At 40.4% G+C, this 25168-nt stretch overlaps 1 protein-coding gene across 1 annotated transcript; it reads right to left on the reverse strand.

The window, feature by feature from the left end:
- Positions 1-3905: 3905 nt before the first annotated feature.
- On the reverse strand, positions 3906-23359 carry rnf34b (ring finger protein 34b). The gene is made up of 8 exons (XM_070925094.1): positions 23312-23359; positions 12743-12961; positions 8934-9428; positions 6209-6271; positions 5895-6096; positions 5758-5781; positions 5541-5582; positions 3906-4090 (listed from the first exon to the last, which is right to left on the reverse strand). The coding sequence occupies exons 1-8, from the start codon at positions 23357-23359 to the stop codon at positions 3906-3908; spliced, it is 1278 nt and encodes a 425-aa protein (XP_070781195.1).
- Positions 23360-25168: the final 1809 nt, after the last annotated feature.

Here is a 25168-nt window from a genome sequence, read left to right on the forward strand (position 1 = left end):
TTTTTGTATCAGAAAGTGTTTCATACATTTATGTGCAGTATTGATTGCACCACTATACAGTATCATACCATTGAAATTGATAATCAAACGGCATTACTGTTAAGCTCTTTATTGTTGAGAGACAAAGGTCTAATGATTTGTTGCCAAACTGTAGGATGGTAGCTTGTGTTTGTGTGGGTGTTTTTTATATTTTATTTTTCTGTTTCTGGTCGGACAAAGCTACTGTACATTTAGTTTTTCCATATAATGCTACCATGTCAAAGTTTAAAAAGTTATTTGCACTGATACGGTAAATATGAATACATGAACGTATTCGCACATACACTATACAGTGTACAGTGTATAAAGCATATTTTTCCAACACTAAAATGTTCTGCTAACAGCTTCTAGTGAACTGGGTTGTATTAAGACATACTCTCTGTCAGTCTCCATCACTCTTTAGTATTATTGGTGCTTTGTGAAAGGAAGCGTTTTAGCTCTGCATGCCGCAAAGAAATGTTTACACCACAGTCGATAGATTTAGTAACTGTTAAACAATATAACCATCTGTTTACTCCCGTCATTAGCTGAACTTCATGTGACGAAAAAAAACTGAGACTCAAGAAACGCAAGAAACAAAGAATCAACAAAGTCCAGGAAAAGGAGATTGCATTTGCATAAATCTTTTAGATGTATGTGTGTGTGTGACAGAAGAGACGTGTAACTCAGGTGTAATCAGTCAAATCGGCTAAATGGAAAACGAAAAAGGACTTTCTCTACTTATTTTCACCCATGACTCCATTTATTCTGTATGTTTCAAAATTATCATGATCCCACAAATTTGAGTATAGCATATGTTTTCTGTTTCCAAGGTAAAATATATTTCATTTAAAACATATCAAGCCAGTATCAGAACATCAGTCCAGTAAATCCGTGTCAATCTCCAGACATGAGCTGGGTATGAGATGAGAGGATCATACACCCTAAATGTACCTGTCATTTAATTGAACTGCTTTCCTGAAAGATTTGTGCGAATGTAAAAGAGAAAATTGACTTTGTTTGTTCTTTTTTTCTTAGTCAGAGATTCCACTGAAATAGACATTTATTACACTGGTTGTTTTCTTTAAAATAATTTTGTAAAAGTTTCATTTTTTTATGACTTTTGAGTTTAAATGTCTGAAGATAAAATACTTTGCAACTTATGGCAGTCAGTAGCATCTTCATAAGTATTGTTCTTACATATTCATCATCATAATCATAATCATAAAAATTGCATATTTTGCTATTGGAACTTGGAACTCAGCAGTTTAATGATTTGATAGGTTTGCGTTTTTTCTTGAAAACTAAACTTTCTTTTAGAAATAAAGTCTTTGTGTAACTTTTGAATAGCACTTGATACAGTTCAGTGGATGGGTTTACATTTAAATGTTATGTTTGTTTTTTTATTAAACAACCATGTCTCCATGAAATATTTTACTACATGACTGTAAATGTTCAATCTGTACATAATGTACATGTAAAGCCTCTAGGAAAAGTTAAGTCAACCTTTGAGATATTAAATCCATTTTAAATACTGAGCTGTGTGTGCATTTAGTCCATTGGATTGTTTAAAGCATTTTGTATAAATAAGAAACATGATTATATGTTCAGACTGGAACATTGCTGTTATTAGATTTGTATTATTATTTATAAGTGAACATTCACCGTATGCCAACCACTAAGTTGGCTGTAAGTGCACAAAATCAAGCTTAAAGTATGGCCTATTACAAAATGAAGAGCAGGGTTTTACTTTCTGGTTTGTAGTACTGCATTTTATTGAATCTAATAAATAATTTTCTCTTGTTTACCAAAATAAAAAGGTTCAACATTCCAAAATATAAAGATCCAGGATTATGAGTGCTCATGATAACCTCCTACTCTGATAATACTGTTAGCTGCCCGTGAATGACATCTCTGAGAAACAGCATCAACAAACAGACTTACAGAGTTACAGTGTTTGTTACAGCGCGTGGTGTCAGTGTCGTTTTGGATCTGAAGCAGACGACGACAAAAAGTGCTGGAAAGCGAGATCATGACTGACGCAACTTTAATGGTGAGAGAGTGACACGATCAGAGGGCCGAGGAACTCGTCTGACCAAAACCAGCAGAGATACATTCTGAAAAAACGGCATATTTTTTTATTTTTAAACCTCCGTAATAATTAGAATTTTTAAATAATGTCGTCTCCAAAGTAAATGGAAAAATATACATTTAATGACTTATCAGTAAACAACAATATAAGCTATCTATGCGATTCACTTGACAGCAATTCAGCTTTTTTTTTTTTTTAAACATACCACAGGCATACTGTACACACAGATATTTTAGTGACATCTGAGTTAACTGGATCTCATGACAAGAAAACAAAAGTGTTTCATTTGCATAACAGGTTAAAGTAAACCAGGCTTCCTCTACCTCTCGCCGTGTGATGGATATTTGGAAGGACGCCTTGACAGACATGACAAAAAGGTGTGCTGATGTTACACAAAAGAGGAAGTAGCACCTGTTACCTACCGAAGATTCGACACGTTAACGGACAACACAATCAAAGAAAGACACTTGGTAGACTTGGAAACTAAATGGTATTGCTTGGTGGAAGTTATTTAAAATGAAAAGAGGAATTAGTCTTTAAAACATATAAAAATAGTCCAAAAAATAAAAAATGAAAATCTGAACGCAAAGGTCCACTTGTTAGCTTTTTTTCTGGAGCTTTCTGCTATATCTCTTGGTCTTCCTCAAGAGAAGGATGAGACCGTTGGCATGATCCCCCCGTCATATACGACCACCTTAGGTCACGTGAGGGGAGCTGACCCATCTCCATGACAACTGATCAAACTCCATCTGCTGATGAAGCCTGTGAAATGTAGTTGAAAGCCCTCAAAAAAAGCTAGTAAGTGGGCCTTGAGTTCAGATTATTTTCATTTTTTGTGTTGCTGTTTCAAAGGTGACGAATGAACTTTCACGCTCAATAGACGTAACAGGAATGTAGTGCAGCACGTGGTGTGACCAGGCAGCGTTTTTCTTTTTATATACTGTTCGTGTCTTCAGCAGACGGCAGAAAACACATCCTTCACACAGGAAGTGTTCAAATGTTTACTTGTACACACTTTATTTCCTAAAGTCCATTTAAAAAGAAAAGAGTAAACTATCACACCAAGCTTGCTGGTTATGAGATGCATATATTATGAAATCTTAACCAAGAATTGATCAAAAGGCATGACGTTTGGCACCTTACACCCTCCTGCGTGTGAGACGAGATGACTCGGTGCATGTGGTGTTCGGATTAACGAATAGACGTTTTCTAAAAACACACGTAAAGTCTCTTTTTTTTCTGATATTGCACATCCTAAAGAACACTGAGGGAGACAACACGGCGTCATGTGGCATGACTGTGTAAACCATATTGACTCTAACCCTGGGATCTTATATTTTTTTCATCTAGCTGCTTCTCGTCACCGCACAGAACCACCCCGATCCACTTCAAGTATCCATGGGACCCACCTGCCCTCCTCTCCTCTCCTGTGAGTAAAATCTAAACAGAGAACAGAGAGTAGAAAGTGATGGCAGGGGTTTCTGCTGTGTGTTTAACAGACCAAAGAGAGAAAGAGTGAGTGTCCCGGTGCAGCTGATGATGGTCCACCAGGGAGGAGGAGTGGGACTGGAACATGAGTTAGTAAAGGAGGAGGGAGGGAAGGGGGACAAACCATGGTAGGCAAGAGGCAACAGTCTGGTTTCAAAGACCGGAAAGTTGCTCGCGCCTGCTGCAGCATTAGGCCCTGCGAGACGCCATGCACGGCAGTTCATCCTCAGTGATGAATCCAGGGCTCGGGCCACGTGCACGTCTGAGGGCCGCTCTGACGTGCACACACACACACACACACACAGTTTTAAGACTTGAAGACGTGCACGGCCCGCACCACGTACTGCCTGCAGATAGGGCACTCGCTCATCCTCTTCCCACATTTGGTGCAGGTTACCATGTGACCACATTCCAGCAGCACGCAGTCGATGATGGCGTCCATGCAGATGCGGCACAAGTTTTCATCGGCCGCCAGCTGAGCTTTGACACCATCTGCGGATGGAGAAATGAGAAGTTAATTTTCAGTTACAATGGTTCTCTGCAGGCTCATTAAGTATGGAGTACAGTGATGTTGTCCAACTGAAGCTACTGTAGTTTGAGAATAATCAACACAACCACATCTTTCACCACTGTTTGGTCATTAGCAGTAGATCCTCTCTTCTCTATCACCAAACTCCAGCAGGCTTTTAGCAGTTATTTAGTATCACGGCCTGTTAACAAATTCCTCATCTGTTATGCAAAACTACTTTGCTAAATGTTCAGTTTAATTGCACAATGTGAGGTGGGAGCCATCTGTCTGGTTTTACTTTGAAACAAACTAAAATACTACAGATAATTTCAACTGGTGATCAGTTAGTGTTATCACCATTTAGGTAGTTATGTTGAAAACTGGCTAATCTGAAACCTTCTGAAAGCCCAAGGTCAGTGCAGTATGGCCTATTGTGCGACTGCGGTGGTTAAACTAAAGTATGTTTATATATATTTATTTATTTCAACCCAAACATGGAGAATAAACTGTCATAAAACATAATTGTATAGTGGAAATATTAATTGCCCAAACCAATAACAAGTATAAGACATGTATAGCTGGGTGATAAACTAAAAAAAAGGGACATACTTGATTGTAGTTTGGTGGAGACTTGCTTGTCTTTTTGTCTTTACTACTGAAGCATTAAATTGTAATTATTTACATTTTTTGGTCTAGTTTTAGGATTAGAATACAAAAAAAGATTTAAAAATGATTAAAAATCTTGCAATAAAGAATAAAGATGTTTGTCCTCCAATGAAATGGGGGGAAAAAAAGACCGTTTGCAACTATGTTAAATGTTTACAATAACTGACCTGCTACTTTTACTGTAATTAGGTGCAACACAATAAACCAAAGAAGCAACAAGCAAATGATGCCAGTGCACTGGTTTCTGGGAGACAAATGTCTGATTGCTGACTGATGGCTCACTGGCCAAAATCCCGCTGCTCACTGCTGTCCCTACACGTCGGACTAATAAGTGGGCTAATATGATCCTCAAGCCCTGTATGTCAACAAGAGAGCCTCTAGGAAGCTTCACAATGTAATTACACCTGATGGAGACATGCTGCCACTGAAGTAATATGATGGCTCATCAAGAGGTAAAAGCTCTTAGAGAGTGCATTAATGGCAGGACGAGAGGATGCCCTTCAGAATAAAATGGGATGATGCACACTGGAAAAGAAACGGGAGTGACAGGATGTGGAGACACTGAAATCAGGCAGGAGATAATGACTCAAGTGACCATAATACGATAATATGCAGGATGATATAGAGAGGATCAAGTGGGTAGAAATGCTGCAGCATGCCTTTACTGTTTACTGCTATCAGATGATCGCTGCGACGTGATGTGCAGTGTGTGTTCATGGAGGAGATGGAGAGGGTGCAGCGAAGTGGCTTTTTATAAAAACAGCTTACCTCCAACTCCACTGTTGCAGAGAGGTGGAGGATATGCAACCACTTTATAGATAAGAATGGGCAGTAATAAAGACAATCTATTAGTTTCGGAAACAGTTAATTTAGCCTGTAACGTAAAACAATTTCAGCATTGGAATCACATAACTAATTGCATTTGCATGTAGATTTTATATGTTAATATTAGTGTTAAATATGACAATCAAACAACAATAATTACCTGCAGTTATGCTCACGTTGTCCACTAAAAGAAAAGGAGGAAAAAAGGGTATTTGTTATTATACGGAACATTGAAGGTCAAAATGAGAAATTTAGATGCAAAAGAACCCCCAAAAAAGTCAAATCAAAAGTTCTCACTGGATTTCCTGTTCTGCTGATTTTCTCTGTAGAGTCGATGCACTCGCTCTAGCAGCTCCCACTTCTCACAGCAACCCGAGTAATTGACAAAGTTCCTGGCGAGAATCTCTTTCAGCTGGCGGACGGAGAGGTTTTCTATCGCCTCTTCGTTGTCCAGATCAGACAGCGAGGCCCTGATCCTCCTCTGTGTCGCCGGACTGACCTACAAACCACACGGGACACTCGTCACAGTCACTAACACAGTCTCATCAGTCTACAATAATCTTTGTTCCTCTGGTATGAACACTATCAGTACTGTAAGTGTGCCAAAGTACCTCTAAGATATTTTCAGTGGGCTCCAGGTTCAAGAGAGACGCTGTTGGAGTGTCTTCATGCTCCTGTTTGAGTAGAAATCAACACACTGAAGTTAATTTAAGTTTAAATTCTCATAACATATCAAAGCATTAAACACTAAATATTAAGTCACTCCAGTTGAAGCATGTGCTGCTTGTTAAAGTCAAATGGAAAAATATGACCTTGAACATCAAAGCTCTTAGCTGCAGATTTGAGGCAGCTGAACTAAATGGATCCATGTTTGTCTGTCTCATTAACAGGATGATCACTGCCCATTCAGCATGACTGACTCTGTGTTTAAGCACATCCTGGTCCCACTTCATCTGTTCTTCTACATTCCTGAACAACTGCGTTTGATTGCAATTTATAATTTCTTCTAGCTCCATATGAGTATCAACGCCCAACTATGAAAAATGACTTCACGGCTCTCCGTAATTCTTTAAGTTGCAACTGTTCAGATATCTAATGAAACAGAATAGAGCTGTTTAAACACTGACTCGGCTGCTCTTAACTCAGCGGTTAATTATTCTCTTTGAAGGTGGAGGTCAGGAATGAAAAGAGAATAAATGGAGCGCAGACTCTGTTTGGTATGAGTGTATATTATCTCAGCCATTTATGTGAAGAGAAGATATCTCTTTATTCTTTTATCTGCTCCACAAAAGAGAGTGTGAAGGTCTGAAATAAGCAGTGTGATATCATGCGGTCTCTGTTTCTGTAAAAAGTAAAAACCTCCGTCTCTGCTGCCGTCTGTTTCTGTCTCCACCATCTTCCTCGAATGAAGATGTGTTAATAATGTATCCGCCAGCGTCTTGGTGCTAGAAGCCCAGACATCATGCTTTTGCTCAGGCTAGACTCCTCAGAGACAAAAACAGGAGCAGCAGCCCCCGACAAAGTGCCAAACCTCTCCGGAGCACAAAGTTTCTTTTGACTTGATGTTAGATTTCATTCGACCATTTCAGACATGTGAAAGTATTAGAAAGCACTCGGAGAGCGCGTACTTCTGCCAAGGCTGCACAAGCTGCGTCATTTGCTATCTTAATAATAGAAAGTGTTAAGAAATGTTTCATCTGCGGCAAAATATACATACATGGTGACAGAAAATCATGGGTTACATGTGCCAGATTTCTTTCCTTTTGTTGCGACAGTTCATGAGAAAATACTGAAAATGATAAAGAAGACAAGAAAATCTCTTGTTCACTGGCCCCTAATCTGACTTTACACCAAATATCACTGGAAATATGTGGCCACATTTTTGAGAGGCCACATATTTTCCTGCTGACAAAAACAAACGGGATATAACCACATATATTTAGTATTCATAACTTGAATATGTTATCAATAAATATTAATTATTCAAAAAATATTATACATTTTATAAATCACAAAATATTGACAAACAGTTCAACCTGCTGGATTTTGCATTGAAATGTTTCCTAAACTTTGCAAAAATGGCAGTTTAATAAAGTAATAATATCTTATTTCAGGATGATTATATGTAAATTTTTCTTCTTAAACCTGTTTCAAGGTAACTGGTCCACATTAGTCCTAGTTAGATATTCAATCTGTTTTTCAGCTGGAGCCAACAAGAAAGAAATCTGAAAAGTGGATCGTCTGGTTGCCATGCCAACATCCCAAACATCTAGTCAGAGAAAACGAGAAGGAATTTCTTATTTCAAGAAAAACAACACTGCATATCTTTGTTTTGTTGAATTTGATACAAGTAGTTGGACTTAAAGCAGATTAATGCCCTCATTTTGACAGATTTTTCTTTTTTAATAAATACTTTCAAGTTGTTGGATACAAATTGTGTCAGATTTCACAATATTTAGTTTGTGAAAGTTTTTTTTTTGCAGTGTATATCCGCATATTTACCTTTGTTTGTTAAATGAAATAACCCCCAAGAATCTTAAACCCTATACTTGTCACAAACTAAGAGGAGGGAAAAAAAGAGATTATGTACGGGGGGGATGAGAGGAGGGATGTACTGCAGTGTTTGTGTTGTTTGGCTGCAGCTGTGACGCTGCAGGGAGTTCTCAACCTGTGTGACTGTTACGTAACAGACTCAGCCTATGTAACCGACCTAAAAAAGGCAAAGGGCTTAAGCTGAGTTGCTGGCTGGTCTGAGGGCTCTGCGTGTGCATGCGCACACACACGCACACACACACACGCACACACGCACACACACACACACACACACACACACACATACGCACACACACAAACACACACACACAAACACACACACACACCCACACACAGCTAACCCAGCTGTTTCCAGCTGTCACATGCACATTCTGCTGAACATCTGAGCCTTTTCAGTATCAATGGAGGGAAAAAAACCCTCCAGTAAAATGCAGATTTTCAGGGAAAAACACTCTTCATTCAGAACAAAGCACCACGAGGCCATAACAACACAGAAGACAGTGCAAAGGAAAGAATAAAGCATGAAATAAGTGACATCTACAGACAAGCACGAGAGGGCATTTGTTTGTCAGGGAGTTGAAAGGAAGAAATCTTCTCCTGACTTAAAAACAGTCACGCAGTCATGAACAGTCATGAAACTTGTAAATAAGCTGATTTCACCTCTGAAATTAATTATCTTGGATAGAATGAGGACAGATGTGAAAGAAGTATGGCGTATGTAAATCAGTGAACGAGTTAACGTGTGTGTGTGTGTGTGCTCTGCATGTGCGCACGTTGACAAACCTGGCTGGTGGTCCCTGAGCTGTCACTTGGGCTGAGCACGTCTCCCTGAGAGGCGGAGAGGACCGACTGTTCAGAGGTGGAGCGTGTGGCGGAGGGGGGCGAGGCGGGGCGCGAGTGGGGGAGCGAGTGCAGACTGTCTGTGTCATCTTCCCCTTCCTCTTCTTCCTCCTCCTCCTCCTCATGTGTGTCCTCTTCCTCCTCATCCTCATCCTCCTCCTCTTCCTCCTCGTCCTCTTCCACCACTGGTCTCGGGGTTTCCCTCGTCCCCTGATGACAGAGCACCAGGTCCACCAGGTCCTCCTTCTCCCTGCATGTGTCGGTGGGGATGTTGCGCAGCAGCAGGTACTGGCGCAGGTCTTTCACCCGGAGCTGCATGAGCCGAGGCCTCTGGAAGGCCGTGCCGCGCAGCAGGTGGCAGGTGGTGCAGCAGCGCAGGTTCTCCTGCAGCACCGAGCACAGGGCGCAGAAACTCTTCTTACAATCGCAGCAGATGTGCTGTTGGACAGAGATGAGATTCAGAGACAGACGTGATGCGATCAGATGAGGAAACCAAACATTTCCATCATTTAAGAAACTCTATTTTTCATCATTTCTAAAGAGGCCCTGGTGTCTGACTTCTGTTAGCATATTAAAACTATTTATCCTCCATGTCACTTTTGATGAATAAATGATCTACTGAAGAGGATGTCACAGATTTGAGCTCTGAAAAATGGGCCAAATGGAGCTGAAGTCACTGAAACTGTTGAAGCCGTTTGTACTAACAGAAGCAACATTATTTACATTTGCACCAGAATAATCCATCAATATAACTTAACTTGCAGGATATTGTTGAGCGGCGCGGGCGAAAGTTCAAGATTAGAATTTATTAACTTTTTTATTAACTGAGTGGAATCATGTCGTGATAACATGATCTTACTTCATTTCACAACATTGTTTTGTTCAGATTAATTATTCTTAGCGAACTGTAATTTAAAACTAACTATGAATAACTGGTTTTACATGTGTGAAGAGTTTTGTCTGGGAATTTATCATCAGTTGGATTATTTTACGTGTATTTTTGCATATTTTTGTCATACATACATATGTTGATATTCAGCAGACCTGCAGAAAATTAATCAACAATGTTGTTTAACCCTGTAAAGCCTGAACCATGAAATAATTGCCAGAAAATTCAAATTTTTTGAAACCGGAGTGTTTATTGAACCTCCTGCTTCTGGAGAGGATAGTGGTCTGCCACACTTGATTTTGCCCTTTCCTGCACTTGTGAGAGAGGTGCCAACAGCAGCTTGAAACCTTTGCAGGGGCATGGGTTTCTGCCTGGGCTTCAATTTCTTCTGATGCACTGCATGTGTCTGATTGTATACATCAGGTTTTTCAGGAAAAAAATATCACACTGATGATGTAGAGGTCTCAAAAACTCATGTATCAAATATGACACACTTGGCTGGATTAAGTCATTTATGATGCAAAAATGCCAAAAACAGCTTCTCAATTGTAAGGATTTGCTGCTTTTTGATGTTTTAAATCATTGTAAACTTAATACGTTGGGGTTTTGGACTGCTAGTCAGACAACTGTGAAACTATGACGGGCACTTTTCATTATTTTCAAAATTGTATTTAGATTAATCGATTAGTTGAAAATATAATTAACAGATTAACTGATAATGATAATAATCTATATCAGAAAAATAATGGTATTCATATTGTGATATTATTCAAATCATACCCCCACACAGCCATATTGTTAATTATGTTTTTCCTGGAGTCAGCGGCCTTTGAGTATATCCCCATGATAAAGAGAAACCTTATAAAGCAGCAGCACATATCCTGTGTGCTCAGTCATTTCCTGGGAGAGAGTAAAGAAAAGAGAAATAAACTGTAGCTCCTGGTGATGTTTGACATTTTACTGGCTTAACACCGTCTCCTGATACAGAGCAGCTGAGTAGATTGACACTTCAAATGGGCAGGAAAGCAGGTCAGCCATGGCTGTAAACACTTTCTTATCACTTGTGCACAAACGTGCTCTGGTCCTCCAGAAGCACATTTCCACTGCAACAGATACTTTTCTTCAATCATTTGCTGTTAATCCCCTGGTGCGTCTTTTTTCATACTATGAAATTTATCACGCTGACACACAAATGTGTGTGTGTGTGTGTGCCCAGGGAGCCAGAAAGGCAACCGGTGTGTGGATGACGATAGAGCGATGTGAAGCAGCAAGCAGAGAGGACGCCGGGAACTGCAACGTTTTCATCAGTGTCTCAGTGCGTCTGACTGCCAGACAGATACACTCTGCCATTAAACTCTGACACGTTCAGCTGTGCAGAGACACTGGAAATGCCAGCAGAATACGTATGGTGCGTGCTCTTAAAAGACCACGCCAGTGATTTTGCTTTTTTTGAACAGCAAGTCAGGTCTGATTTACAAGGCTGCCGACCATTTTCCAAAACAAACCACCAGGTTTTTAGGTCAACTTATAGCTTCAAGCTGCGTTGGAAGAAGTAGGCTACTGAGATTCTGTACTTAAGTAAAAGTACCAATACAACACTGTAAAAGTACTCCATTACATGTATGCCCTATTCAAAATCCCGCTTAAATAAAGTACAGAAGTATTCTCAACAAAATGTACTTAGAAATGTCCTGTGTGGCTGATATATTATTATATATGACATTATTACATTATACTGATGCATCAATGTGTAAACAGTATTTTATTGCTGTAGCTAGTTTTAACTACTTTATAAATAGTTAGCTAGTTTAGTTCAGAGGTTCCCGACATAGCATTCCGGCCCTCTCCAAAGGGTCACAAGATAAATCTGGGGTGTCATGAGGTGATTAACAGGATAGGGTTTAAATGAAACCATCAGAGAAGTTTAGGAGGGAAATCAGTCCTTGATGGAACCGCTAACAACTCACAGACATCGGAAATGTGACAATAAGGAGTTCAAGACGCTTCTTTTTCTAACAGGTCACAAGCTGAAAAGGTTGGGAACCACGGGTTTAATCTTTAACACTGCAATGTATTTTATAAACTTATCATCTGCTTTTTTTATGTGAAATCTTAACCTGAAAGATAGCAAGTACGTATGAAGTAGCATAACATGGAAATTGTACTTAAGTACAGAAGTAAATGTACTTTACATTTCCATTTATTTCAGTACATGTACTATGTCTGTATGTCCCTGTTGTTTCATTTCTGTTAACTGTTAACAGGTCGTTCCTGTTAAGTAGCATGTATGCTCAGCCTATGCCCTGTATAAATATAGATGAAATTGAAAGCAAAATGATGTAAATGATAATGCAAATGTTGTTTCACATTAAAATTATACTTTTTGCATTTCAACGTGAACCAAATCAATATTATTTCAGAGGGTTTTACATTGAAAAGGCCTCTGTTCAGCTAGTGACTCAGTAATTATGGATGCCAGTGTTTCCTTGAATGCACCATGAAGAAGAGTCCCCGCTCACAACTGCACGCAATGATTACATAATTCAGACATTAAAAAAAAAGCTGATTACTCAAGCGGGTTTCCAGTCTGTGCAAGTTGATTTTTATAAAGCACCGACATGAAGTGAAAACAGGCAGCCGGTCGTCAGTCCAAACATACAGTCTGCTTTGGAAAATGGTCAGTAGTAATGTACAGTGAAAAAGATTTGTATTTAATAGGCTAAAACATGCAAAACCCACTCGTATGGCCTCTTAATATTATACCTCCAAATTCAGAGAATTCAAAACCATCACAGCTTCCTGTATGAAACAGTTCTCATCATCTACTTCCAAACTCATCGCGACCACCACAGCTCCTGTTTACCTTGCGTCTGAAGACGGAGAAGGCCAGGCCGCATGCCTTGCACAGCTGTCCGGCGCTCCCTGAGCTGGTGGGGGGGTAGGTGGAGTACCCAGCGCTGGGGGCGAAGCGGAAGGGCCCCGCCCCTGCTCCGAACCCCGGCTGCTGCGCCCGCACCGTGCCCGTGCCCATCACCTCGTTCAGCAGCCCACAGCATGACGCCCACATGGACGATGCCCCCGCCTACAGAGTACACACACACACACACACACACACATTAGTACACACACAAACATTCAGACTTGCTCTGGCATCATCAGTGATGGATAAATATCTTCTTTATGAATATAAGCGATGTCCACATGATTGTTAAGGCTGCTCTGTTCCATTAAATGAACATATTCTAGATGTCTTGTGCATCATTTCATACACATTTGCCCAAAATTCAGTCTGACATATTTGGAAACTTTGGGATCTCCACTAGAATTTAAAATAAACTTCTGTGAGTTTGGACAAGGTTTGGCGGCAGAGGTTAAATGTGTGAGACAATCATTTAAACTCATCCTGTGGTGTATAAGAGGTTAGAAATGTATAAAAGTGTAATTTCAACAAAGCAAGTTATGTTGCTTTCACTGGAATCAGATTGTGATGATATATCGTGTTACATTTAAATTATTTTCCAAGTAAAGCGGAATACAGTTAGTTATTGGGGTTTTATTGATGTGCCAAGAATTCAGTTCACTGCAATTAGATCTTTTTGATTCCTTTATATAGTTTCCATACATTTGAAGCATTTTAATACACAGATGGGAAACAAACTGAAGTGAAAACCATTCAGTGACTCCTTGTGTGCTGTATGGAAGCATTTCAAGTTTAATTGGTCACCTGTCTGTATATCAAAAGTATTGTTATTAATATCATGATGCTGATTTGAACTATATCACACAGTCATTTACTCAATATTACCAAAACGGCTTACGGAGATTTGCATTGAGAAAAAACAAGAAAGAAAATGAATGAGAAAGAGAGAGGGGAGGGGAGGGGAGGGGGGGATAGTGGGCAGCACATTATTTAGAGTGCTCTGTAAGAGTCTTTGAGGTTAGAGATAATTAGACAGAAGGAGACTCTAAAAGCTCCTATTAATGACAATCACCAAAGAGAGCTGCAAGTTAAACTTCTTTGTCGCTGCATTATTTTGTACAATTTGATAAACAAATGAGCCACGCAGAAGCAGAGGAGCCTCAACCACACAACAAATATCTTGCGAGGGTCAAATGGGAGGAAGTGGATGTTATGTTGCCTCCGCGTGTCCTGAGGAAACATGCAAACTAGCTTTAAGTAAGTGGACTCGGCCTGTAAAGTTGGCCACATATAAAAGTCAGTCGGATTTGTTTGCTGACTGCAAGAATGGCCGGAGACAGGGAGCAAAGATGGCGTGATGGGAGCCATGGCTCCTCGGAGCATACTGATGAGAGGACGAGGGAGGGGGGAGGACGGCAAGGAGAGAATATGTCTTCTGTTGTTCCCCAGCCTGCAGAATCAATAGCTGACATGAGCATAATGTAAGCCCTCTGTGGTTCCCGTCTCCAATGCGGAAAACAATGGAATTCACAGGGTCCTGCCACATCTCTTTCTTAAGGCAGCGCTCGGCTCCGACTTGTCACAAACACCCTGTGATCTGACCTCACCCATCTGCTTAGGGATTCGTTATGTAATCGGAGGAGTGAGGCACTACATGTGGAGTCATGGTGAGAAAAGAAGGAAGGTCTGCCCCTGCTGCACTGAGGCAGCCTGGGTGGATTTTTAAAGGTTAAATCTACCATTAAACTGGATATTCTGGATGGTTTGTTGGGTGGATCCTCACCATTACACACAGCCTGAGGTGACATCTTTAAATAGCTTGTTTTGTCTGACCAACAGCCCCAAACCAGAGTACATTCAATTTACAGTGATATTAAAACAGAGAAAATCAGCAAATCCTGAAATTGGAGAAGCTGGAAGGAGTGAATGTTTGGCATTAATGCTTCATAAATTACTTTAATCAATTGTTGAATGTTTCAGCAGTAATATTTTGTGAACTTCTGGTGTGTTGTTACCAGAAGCAGCTCACTTTTTCATAGCATACTCCTCCAGCTTTATGTGCTCAATAAAACCACGATGCATAACAACTTGAATTATTCGCCTGTGGCATAAACTTGACCTGATGTTCTGCTGCTAAAAAGTCTCCCAGGTTAGATGCAGCCTCCCTCGTACGGGAGTGAAGCCACTAAAAGGAATATTTACTGCATTCTCCAGGATGAGGAGCCGCTGCAGTCTGGCCATGAAATCGGTCTTATCTGGCTTTGAGCCAGCAGCACGAGTTCCCTCTGTCACTTCAATTAGCACACTGTAAGCTCTGCAGGCAGGGAGTCCCGAACCAGCAAGTGACAAGAGCAAACATCACATGTAGTGCATTGTTTATTTTTACTTGTATCATTTGGATTTTCTCTACATCTTGATCACGTAAGCTATACCTCAGGGAACACTGTATTGTAAAAATGTATTTTTGTCCTTCCAGTCACCTCTAGACACTTTTGAGCGTCAGGTCTTGACCAAATAACTGAGCTATTTCTCACACTGCTGCTGGATCTTCAACTTCAAATAGGGTCGGCAAACAATCCAGGCCCAGCGTGCACACAAACAAACACAAACACCGAGAGGGGAGAGCAGCAAAAGGTAACTGAGGCACAGATTTAGATAGAAAAAAGCCCAGCAATGTTCAGGCCCCGTGTGGACAAACGGTGACCTCATAAAATCAGTTTTCGAGGATCAAATCTCAAAAAATTGCATCGACGCAGACAAGTGTAACCATATGGGACTCTAGATGGAGCCTAAATGGGTCATGTGGAGACTGGAGCGTTTAACTAGAACTGAAACGACACCAAGTAAGAAGACTTTTTACCTTCCTTTGAACATTTAGTGACTTTTCATTGAGTTTTCATTGAGTTCTGTGCATCTGCTGATTTATCTACTGCTGAAAAGTTTGCTGACCAAATGACAACAACAAGGACAATTCTAAACACGCCCGGATAAAATTTTACAAATGAAGTTTGGTTTACTCATCATGAAGCGTACTATACAGCCTGTGAAAACTGTTGATGTCTTTTGTGGCTCTGTAGGAAAAATAACCCTGATTATGTCATACGGTTATTTGAAATACGCTGCCCATACGGGGGAATAAAAGTCAGGACATCTTGGCCTCTGCTGCTCTGATTTTCATCATTCTTTTTTGATTCTGTCTCTCTCTCGTCTCCCAGCTTAATGAGAGTTCAGCACTACATTTTAAGCATTAGTCTATGCTAGCGGTGGATGATATGGACGAAATCTCAAAATCTGTAAATCCAATATTGCCATAAAGCAGTCCTGCTCACTGATTTGCAACACTGCCTGCTATGTTCTGATAGAGATAATAAGCGGAAAACTACATCTGTATGAATGGTCTGACAAAATCTCGGAGCAGCTCATGGTATATATATCGTCATATTGTCCCTCCCTATGCATTTGCAAGCAACAAACAGACATTACAGACAGACAGTATTATGATGGTGTTGAGTGCAAACAACTGTGCACTAGCGCACATTTTATAGCCATCATTCACTATCTTTCCATCATCCTCTCTTTCTCTCTCTCTCTCTCTCTCGCATTTCATTTCCTCTTTCTCTCTACTGGATGTTTCCCCCTTTTTTTTTCTCTGGCATCAACTGGAAATGTCACTCACACTGTGAAAAGTGAATTCAGCCGGCCTCACTGTAGAGACTGGAGAGTAACGGCGCCACCGAAAATAGAACAATTCATTACCGTCTTTTCGTTATTTGTCTAAAAAGGATGAGAATAAATGTAATATTTCATCTGAATGAGGAATATTAGATGTAAACGATTCAGTGACGTCTGCCGGAGCCTGCAGATGTCGAATCCAGTGACGTTTGGAGAGATATATGCACATAAAACTCGAGCTGCTACCAGCTAAGTTTGGATTTGTGTCTGCAAAATAACAGCTTTACACAGTTTACTCCAAAGGCAGAAGAGGACTTAGCTTTTGGTGCAGCAATACAAAGAGATATAGACTGCTGCTGAGATTGACTGAAATCATGACTGGACTATTTTACAACCACCACCAGAACCCTGCTGTGCCCCCTGGACTCTCTTTATAGCTTTAGACTTCTTCATCTACTTTAGAAGTCAGCTCTGAGTGAGTTGAGTCGTATTTGGAATAATTATGATCCACTGTGCTACATCAGTGTTATATCTTATAATGTCATTTGTGAGTATCTGCGTCCATGTACAGTATGTGCTGGGAAAATGAAATGGTAAGAGGATTTTGAAAGGAAAGTATGGGGAAAAAAATCAAACATGCATTTTGAAATGTCATGCACTAAGTCAGAGGTCTATCCCTGATTAAAACGGCATTGATAACATACTGTGCAGCCGTCTTTCCCGCTTTTGGATGTATGTTCACACAATTCAGCTAACAGTTCAGCCCTGTTCCACAGGGGCAGAAAAGCTGCTTTTCAATTTAAACCCGATTAGTCAATAAAACATCTCGTCCATTTTGTTTTCCTGGGACACAGAGAGTGATGGCGTGCCTCCACACCTCTACCCTCGTCTTCCACAATATTGTGACAAACACTATTTAAATGATTGACCTACTGCACACAACATTTTACATAAATACTGAGGTATTGGCAGAAAGTATACTTCAGTATAGTTTAGTTACATTATTGTAGCGTTTTGTGTGAAAGCCAGTTTGAGCTGCAGAAAATCATCTATGTGATCGCAACCTTAACCTACAAAACACGGGAGTGACTCTAAAGGCTTCATATACCGCTGGCATGTTTACTCTCTCACACTGCATCGTATTTTATGAGCTTCTTGTGGGTTTTACATGTAAAACCCTGTTAATTAAAAAGTAACCAGCAACTGCAGCTGTAGAAATATTTAATTTTCATGCAGTGTCGTGGAGGGAGTTTGGCCAATATGTTGAGTAGCCAATAGATGAGGTGAAGTCACCAGCTGGGGGATGTTTTTTCTAGAAATTTTGAAGAAGTATGTGAAAGTATATGTATTTATGAAAGTCAGGATACTAAATAACAGATTTGTTTTTCCTAAAATAGCAAATGCTCAATTAAAACCTACACAGAGGGGTGGCATTACTTCAAAACAGAGTACACTTGGAAAGGGCATTCGGTGAAAGCAACTTATTTGAACGAAATAAAAGACCAGCATCACTTCCACAGGCCTGGATAAACGTTCTCCTCCATTAACTCCAGACATGTTGTGATATTTAGATATAAGAATACCTGACCAGCCAGAGCTGAGTAGCCGGCTATTTAGCTTGCAGCTGCTGCAGCTTGGGGGAAACCCTCAGTCCTGGCACATAAATCACAGTATTTCACTATGAAATGTAGCCGAGTAAAAGGTTTCACAGTATAAATACTCAAGTATCGGTACTTCAGAACAGTGCTTAAGTATTGATACTAGGAAGTAAATGTACTTAGTTACTTTGCAAGAGAGGTTTTAATTTGCAAAATGAGGACATCCACCTTTTAAAGTCCTCTTTGATGCAGTCAGCTTTAAATAAGAAGCATCCAATCATCATATTGTGTGTACACAGTACTAATGATGATGAAGGTGATGATGATGGCAGTCCTGCCTCTACCTCACCTTTCACAGCGACTTGTCACCACAAACCTGCCGCCAGAGCACCAAATGACATCATCGCCATCATCTTCATCATTATCAGTCCTGAGCTCGAGCTGCCAGACAGCATCATCACCTTTTCCTCCCCTGCGCTGCAGCCCGTCTCTGCTACAGCACACACACACACACACACACACACACACACACACAGAGCGGAAGGAGACTCCTGACACAGCTCGGACCTGAGAGGTGAATCTCTCTCCGTGTCCCCCAAACATCGCCTCTCTCTCACTCTCTCTCTGACCGCAGTCTCTATCTCATTAGAGCGGATTAAAGCCTGACGATGACTGGACGTCGCTCCAGCGGCTTTAGTCCACTGAACTATCATACTGGGGTCAAAGCAGGCTCATTAAAAGGCTACACACTGTACCCACTGTTTAGCAGGACGACCGAAGATGCAGGAAAAGCATTTCCAGGCTTGCACGCTCGCCAGGAAGATACAAAAAAAGAAAAAAACAGACTGACAGAGCTGGAAGGGCAGCGGCGAGGAGATATATGTGATGGCAAGTTGAAATCAAACAGCGAATGCAGCATTTAAATGCAAGCCTGTTGATATAATTACATGTAAGTGCACGCAAATACATCTAATTGACATTAGGATAGAGGTGTTCCCTGCCTCTCGGTGCAGCATCGCGCGTAAAATCACGAGAAATCTGCATCGCAAGTGAATCCGCATCACAAACGCGCTGCCGGTTGATCACATACCTTCATTGCACCTCCCGTTCGAGGAATCTGCCGAGTAATGTCAGGACGACGACCATTGCAAGTGCACAGGGAATCAAACCATTACGTCTTCCCTCTCTCCAGCTGCCTGTGTGTGTGGAGTAAGCATAACGTAATGGCCAAGAGAGCCGCAGCCAACCACAGAGCGCACGCAGGCGCTGGTATCTTTAGCGGCCAATCCGCCTCAACACACCGCCGGAGTGGGCGTTCAGTGCCGTGCGTAAAGACGCATGTACGAGCCTGACAGACGCATCATGCTATTTTCACAGCTTCGGTTTATTCTTGTGAATTAGCTATTTTTTCCCCACCGACTGTTGTGTCTTATAATACGTGTGGCAGGTTACACGGTGCACAGCTGCATCAGACTCAAATAAAATGTAATCAAGGTATTTATTTTAGGTTTATTTTATATCACTGAAATATTCTGCATTATTGATTTAGTTGCGACTTGATGAATTATTTATTTTTTATTGGTTTTATTTCAATCAGAGGAGGTAAAACCAAGATTATCCTCTGTGCCAACACATGCAGGGTTATTTTTGTTTGTTTTGTACCAAAACTAAATGCGTCCACAATCTTATTTACCGCCATATTTAGCCTACGTGCGTGCAGGCCTGTGACTGTGCGCGCGCACACAAGGCTTGCTGTCTGCAGTAAGGAGATTAGAGGGGTTTTTCTGCCATTACATCGCCAGTACAGCTTTGAGCCCGCAGGGGGCAGCAGATAGCGCTGCCACATCATTATTATCAGTCAGACATAAGTGAGCCGCAGGGGAGGAAGGCTGTTCATGCTGTTCATTATGTTCTCACTGTATAATGCAGCTGAAATCTTACAGAAGGTATAAGTTATGCTGCTGTTGCAGCGGTAGTGCAGGAGACAAAACTGCGTTTAAGGTACTGAGGAATCAAAATGATGCAAACACAGTATCATGCCGCTGCTGAGTCTCTTTAAATTCTCTGCCATTTCCAGAACATCAAACAGTGACCCTACTATGTTGATTTTATTTCACACAACCACATTAAAAGATCTGTGGAGGCCCTCGGGCCACCAGTGACACACTTTAGAGCTTTAGATTTGGCCTGAATATTCTTCCACAGTGTTCAAACATCAAAGTTGTATTGGGGGGTGGAACTCGTTCTCACATTTGAGAAATGCAGATTACAGTGGGGTACATGTAGCTGTGACTTTACCTTAAGGGGTCGGTTCACCCGCATTACAACATATCTTTTCACCTGCCTTTTAGTGGTGACAAGCAGTCCAGATACTTTGGTTTTATTTGATTGGTTTTGGCATATCTATCTCTGAGATTTCTACCTCCACCCAAATTCAATGATGGTGATTGAAATTATGCTTGTGGTGCTAACAGCATTTAAAAAATCAGCAGCAACATCCCCCCCCCAGAAACAGTGTCCCAGTGTCTGTGGATAATCCGCAGAGCTCACTGTCAACAGTTTTCAGAGGGACTATTTCTTCAGTAGAAAGTAGATCCCATGAAAACTGTTAGTGGATAATCTATAATAACTGGGACACTGTTACTGCTGAAATGTAATTTTTGATGCTATGAGCACCACATGGAATTTTGTGATTTAGGTGACTTTAAGTTGACCCCTTGCCTTCCATTTAACCGAGCTTTAAGATTGACCCCATATGGCACTGAATATAATAATATAAACTTTCCATAGTATGTCAGACTATATGCTTGATGCTTGATAGGAAACTATCAGTATGATCATTGTTGGTCTCTTTTTATTGGGACAAATACATAATGATCCAATTATTCTCTCAAGCTGTTGGTAGTTTGGCAGTGAGGATGCCAGTAAAGTGTGGTGGTGTACTCTTGGCCCACACACATACACAGATGCTGACACTGACTCATATGTATTTTGTGAAAGCTTACCCTGAGCCTCACCATATCCACTACATGCTTAACCCTAACACCCAAAATGAAATAGTGAACCTTGTAGAAAACAGCTTTTTGTGGAGTCCCCATAAGGTAGTATTCAGATCCTTTACTTAAATAAAAGTACTAATACCATACTGTGAAAATACTCCTCTACAAGTAAAAATCCTGCATTGATGCATGAAGTAAAAGTATGTAAGTATGATCAGCTACATTTACTTAAAGTATCCAAAGTAAAAATACTCATTATGCAGTAAAATGCTCCCTGTCAGTGTTTTATATTAGCCTATATATGATGTTTCTGGATTAATATTACTGCTGCAGATGCTGAAAGTTGAGCTCATTTTAGTTTAATCTACAGCAATGTCTACAGCAATATCTCCAAAAAGTCAACTTTTCATGTAAAAAAAACAGTTCTTTGTGACGATGCAGCCAAAAAGTTGGAGAATTTTCTCAAACCATAAAGAAACACGTAATTCTCTAAACATTAAAAATCCCCAAACTTGGAGATAGGTGGTTTTCACAGGACAGGAATGACATGGAAAATTGTAATCTGAAAAGTAACTAAAGCTGTCAGACAAATGTAGTGGAGTAAAAAGTACAATATTTCCCTCTGAGATGTAGTGGAGTAGAAGTATAAAGTTGCATTAAATGGAGATACTCAATAAAGTACAAGTTGGCTACTTCAAATTTGTCCTTAAGACTGAAGGTGTATGTATTACTACAAGAACACGCACAGCCCACTGCTCAGCTCTGAAACATCAGACGATCTTCTGTCATTTCCATCTTTGGATGCTGAAGTCTGAGAATCAGTCAATCTCCTCAGAAGTAAGTCTGAATCTCAACATCAGAACGGCCAAAAGGTGATGATGGTGTGTGATTTTGTGGTGTCAGATAATGTGTTTACAGAGTTTACACTCTTATCAGTGAGTGTGATTAGAACAGTATTAGGCTGGTGACTCAGAGACATAGCAGACCAGAAGTGAGCCATGAAGGTAAAAAGGCCAGTGGAAAAAGAGACAGGCAAAATAAACTGTCTGACACATAGAAATAACACCACTGGTCCTGTTGATGTCTCCTCTCGGTCTCTCATGCTCTGTTTACTGTCCGACCAAACACTCAGTGGGAGTTTTGTTTGTGTCAACCATTGTTCCTTCTTTTCTTTCTTTTCCTGCATATTTGTTTGTTTTGCAGACCGAGTTTCAGTTTCCTCTCAGGCGTCACAGAAAATGAAATCTTCTTCTCCATCACTGTTTTTTTAACAACACATTCAGTCTTTGGCTTTAAGAGACAAAAGTGGCCATTTTAGCTGAAATAATTCATGTCAAAGTGCCTTAGCTGGTCAGCTGCTACAGTAGGGCTTCAACTAATGATTGTGTTCACTATTGATTAGTCTGTTGTTGTTTTAAATGAATTGATTAAAGATCCCTCCACATATGACACATAAAAAGACTGGTTTTCCCCCAAAAAGTCTAATTACCACATTAAAAGTTCTTTAAATTCCATCTGCTCCTTCTTCCTCACTGGAAAACCCAGAATCTATGAATATAAGTATTATTCATTTCAAAAGTTTCAGAAGTCTCCAACTTCCCTGAAAAGTCCATCAAGTGTTTGTGCTGGAAGTTTAAAGTTTCCACATCAAACTGCGAATACGTACTCGTCCTAAACTCATATTTAAGGTGAATACAGAGATAATTTCCCCCTTCAGCAGATGAATTTGAAAACAGTGTCAAAGTCTAGAGTCAAACTCCCATTATTGCCCATTATTACTTCCCAGATGTGATGTCTTCATCCTGGTTTTGTCTGATCAACAGTCAAAAACCCAAAAATGTTCAATTTACAATCATATAAAACAGTGAAAAGCAGCACACCTTCACATTTGAGAAGCTGTAACCAGAGAATCTTTGGCAGTTTTGCTTAATAAATTAACAGTGATCACAATTGTTATTGATTATTGGACCACAGCAGTGTTTCAGCTCCGTACACGCCTCTCCCATTAGTGTCTGTGCTTTGTTCTCACAGCTGCCTCCCTTGCTCACCCTGTTGCACAACTGAAATATAATCTAATCTGTCCGCTCTGCTTCCAGCTATGCATTTTATGACAAAGGCGAACGTCATGGAAATGAGATTTCAGAATTCACATATTTACTGGAAACCCTGTTCTCCGGGAGGAAATGGACTTCACTTTGTTTTATTCTGCAACAAATGGGAAAGCAAAAACCAAGATCCAGTACCTTCTTGGGGGTAATTTTGGATCCCCCGCACTTCTGGGGGCGGTTCATGGTCACTTGGCTTTACAAACGAACGCTGGATGAGAACCAGATGACATGTTCAAACTCTGTGCTGAGGATCATTGGCTTCTAAAACTCTGGGAGAGAGTCCAACACTGATCTGTCTCCAGGATTGTGAAACATGAGCAATAAAAAAAAAACCCAACACACACACAAAAAGACTGAATGATCACCTCACAGCCCCCCCCCCCCCCCCCCCCTTCTCACATACACACATGCCACATGTAGGCAAACAAAATGTAAACGTGTTTTTTGATCTAAATCCTCTTCTTATCAATGCATATCCTCCATAAACATTTTATCAATTTGACTTTCTTTGAAACTCATTACTGCAACACTCTTCTTGTGGCGTCTCAGCAATGATTTAATTCCAGTTTTACAAAAACATTCGGCTGCTTCTTGTGCTGACAGGCCCTGGCGAGGATCTGACACCCAGCGCTGCTCTGTGCTGCCGCCGAGTGCCACTAGATGGAGCGTGAATGCTTTCAAAAAGAGCGCAATCTGCTGCTCATTGTGTGTTGGGGTGAAGAGCAGTTTGACATTACTGGCACACCTGCAAACTATGAAGTATATCATAAAATATAGGCAATAATAATAAGTGTAAAAACGGTGGTGGTGGAAGAAGTACTCAGATATTTTACTTATGTAAAAGTAGCAATAATAATAGTTACCAATTGCACAACAGGGTTATTGAAAGAGATGACCAAAGAAACAAGAAAATACAAGAAATTACCCAAAGACTTATTACAGATCTAAAAAAAAAAATGCTAATATACAATATCATTAAGACTTGTTACCTTGTTTTTGAACTCCCATGCAGTGGTGGGAAGTAACTAACTACATTTACTCAAGTATAACGCCTATACTTTACTTGAGTGATTACATGTTTTGCTACTTTATACTTCTACTCCAATTCAGAGGGAAGTATTGTACTTTTCACTCCACTACATTTATTTGAAAGCTATAGTTAGTTTCTTTTGAGGTTCAGATTTTGCATATAAAACATATGATAGCCCTATAAAATATTGTTAAAGATTAAACCAGTGGTTCATAGCCTTTTTGGCTTGTGGCCCTTTACAAAAAAAGAAGCAGAGTCTTGTTTTGGGCCCCTCACCATGTTTCAGATCTCTATGAGTTGTTAGCAGTCCCACGAGGAGACATTTCCCCTCTTAACTTCTCTGGTCCTGTTCACATCTGGCTTTAAAATACAGTACGTCTCCACATGTGTCAAGTAACCACTTGAGATCGGGTCTCACTTCCCCGCTATGTATGCAAATAAATGAATTTACTGTTTATAAGACCACAAATGAGACAAGAATTAGGTTGGAAAAACCAGAGACGCCGCCAGAGTGGAGTGTTTCTGGGGGCCGTAATTCACTGATTACTGTACAAAAACACAACTCTCTAACTTTATTCACTGATTTTGGTGAAACTGGATCATATTCTATGGAGAAAATATTTTCAGTTTTTCCCTCTGATGTCCTCTGGCTGCTCTGCCTCAACTCTCAGTGATTTACAGAGTGTGTGTGTAGCAGAACTTTGTTTTTTCTTTCTCTCCTCTCCCATTAATCATCTCACGACCCCTCAGATTTATCTGGTGACCTCATGCAGGTTGGGAGGCACTGGACTAGACTAGGTAACTGTATATAAAGTGATTAAAACTAGCTCCACATCAACCAGCTACAACAGTAAGATGCTGCACATAGATTAATGCATCAGCATACAATCATAACAATCTAATAATGTATGATAATGTATCATTTTTCAAGAATGAGTGCTTTTACCTTTGATACTTTAAGT

Source organism: Enoplosus armatus, chromosome 18 (assembly GCF_043641665.1).
Source record: "Enoplosus armatus isolate fEnoArm2 chromosome 18, fEnoArm2.hap1, whole genome shotgun sequence".
Taxonomy (NCBI): domain Eukaryota; kingdom Metazoa; phylum Chordata; class Actinopteri; order Centrarchiformes; family Enoplosidae; genus Enoplosus; species Enoplosus armatus.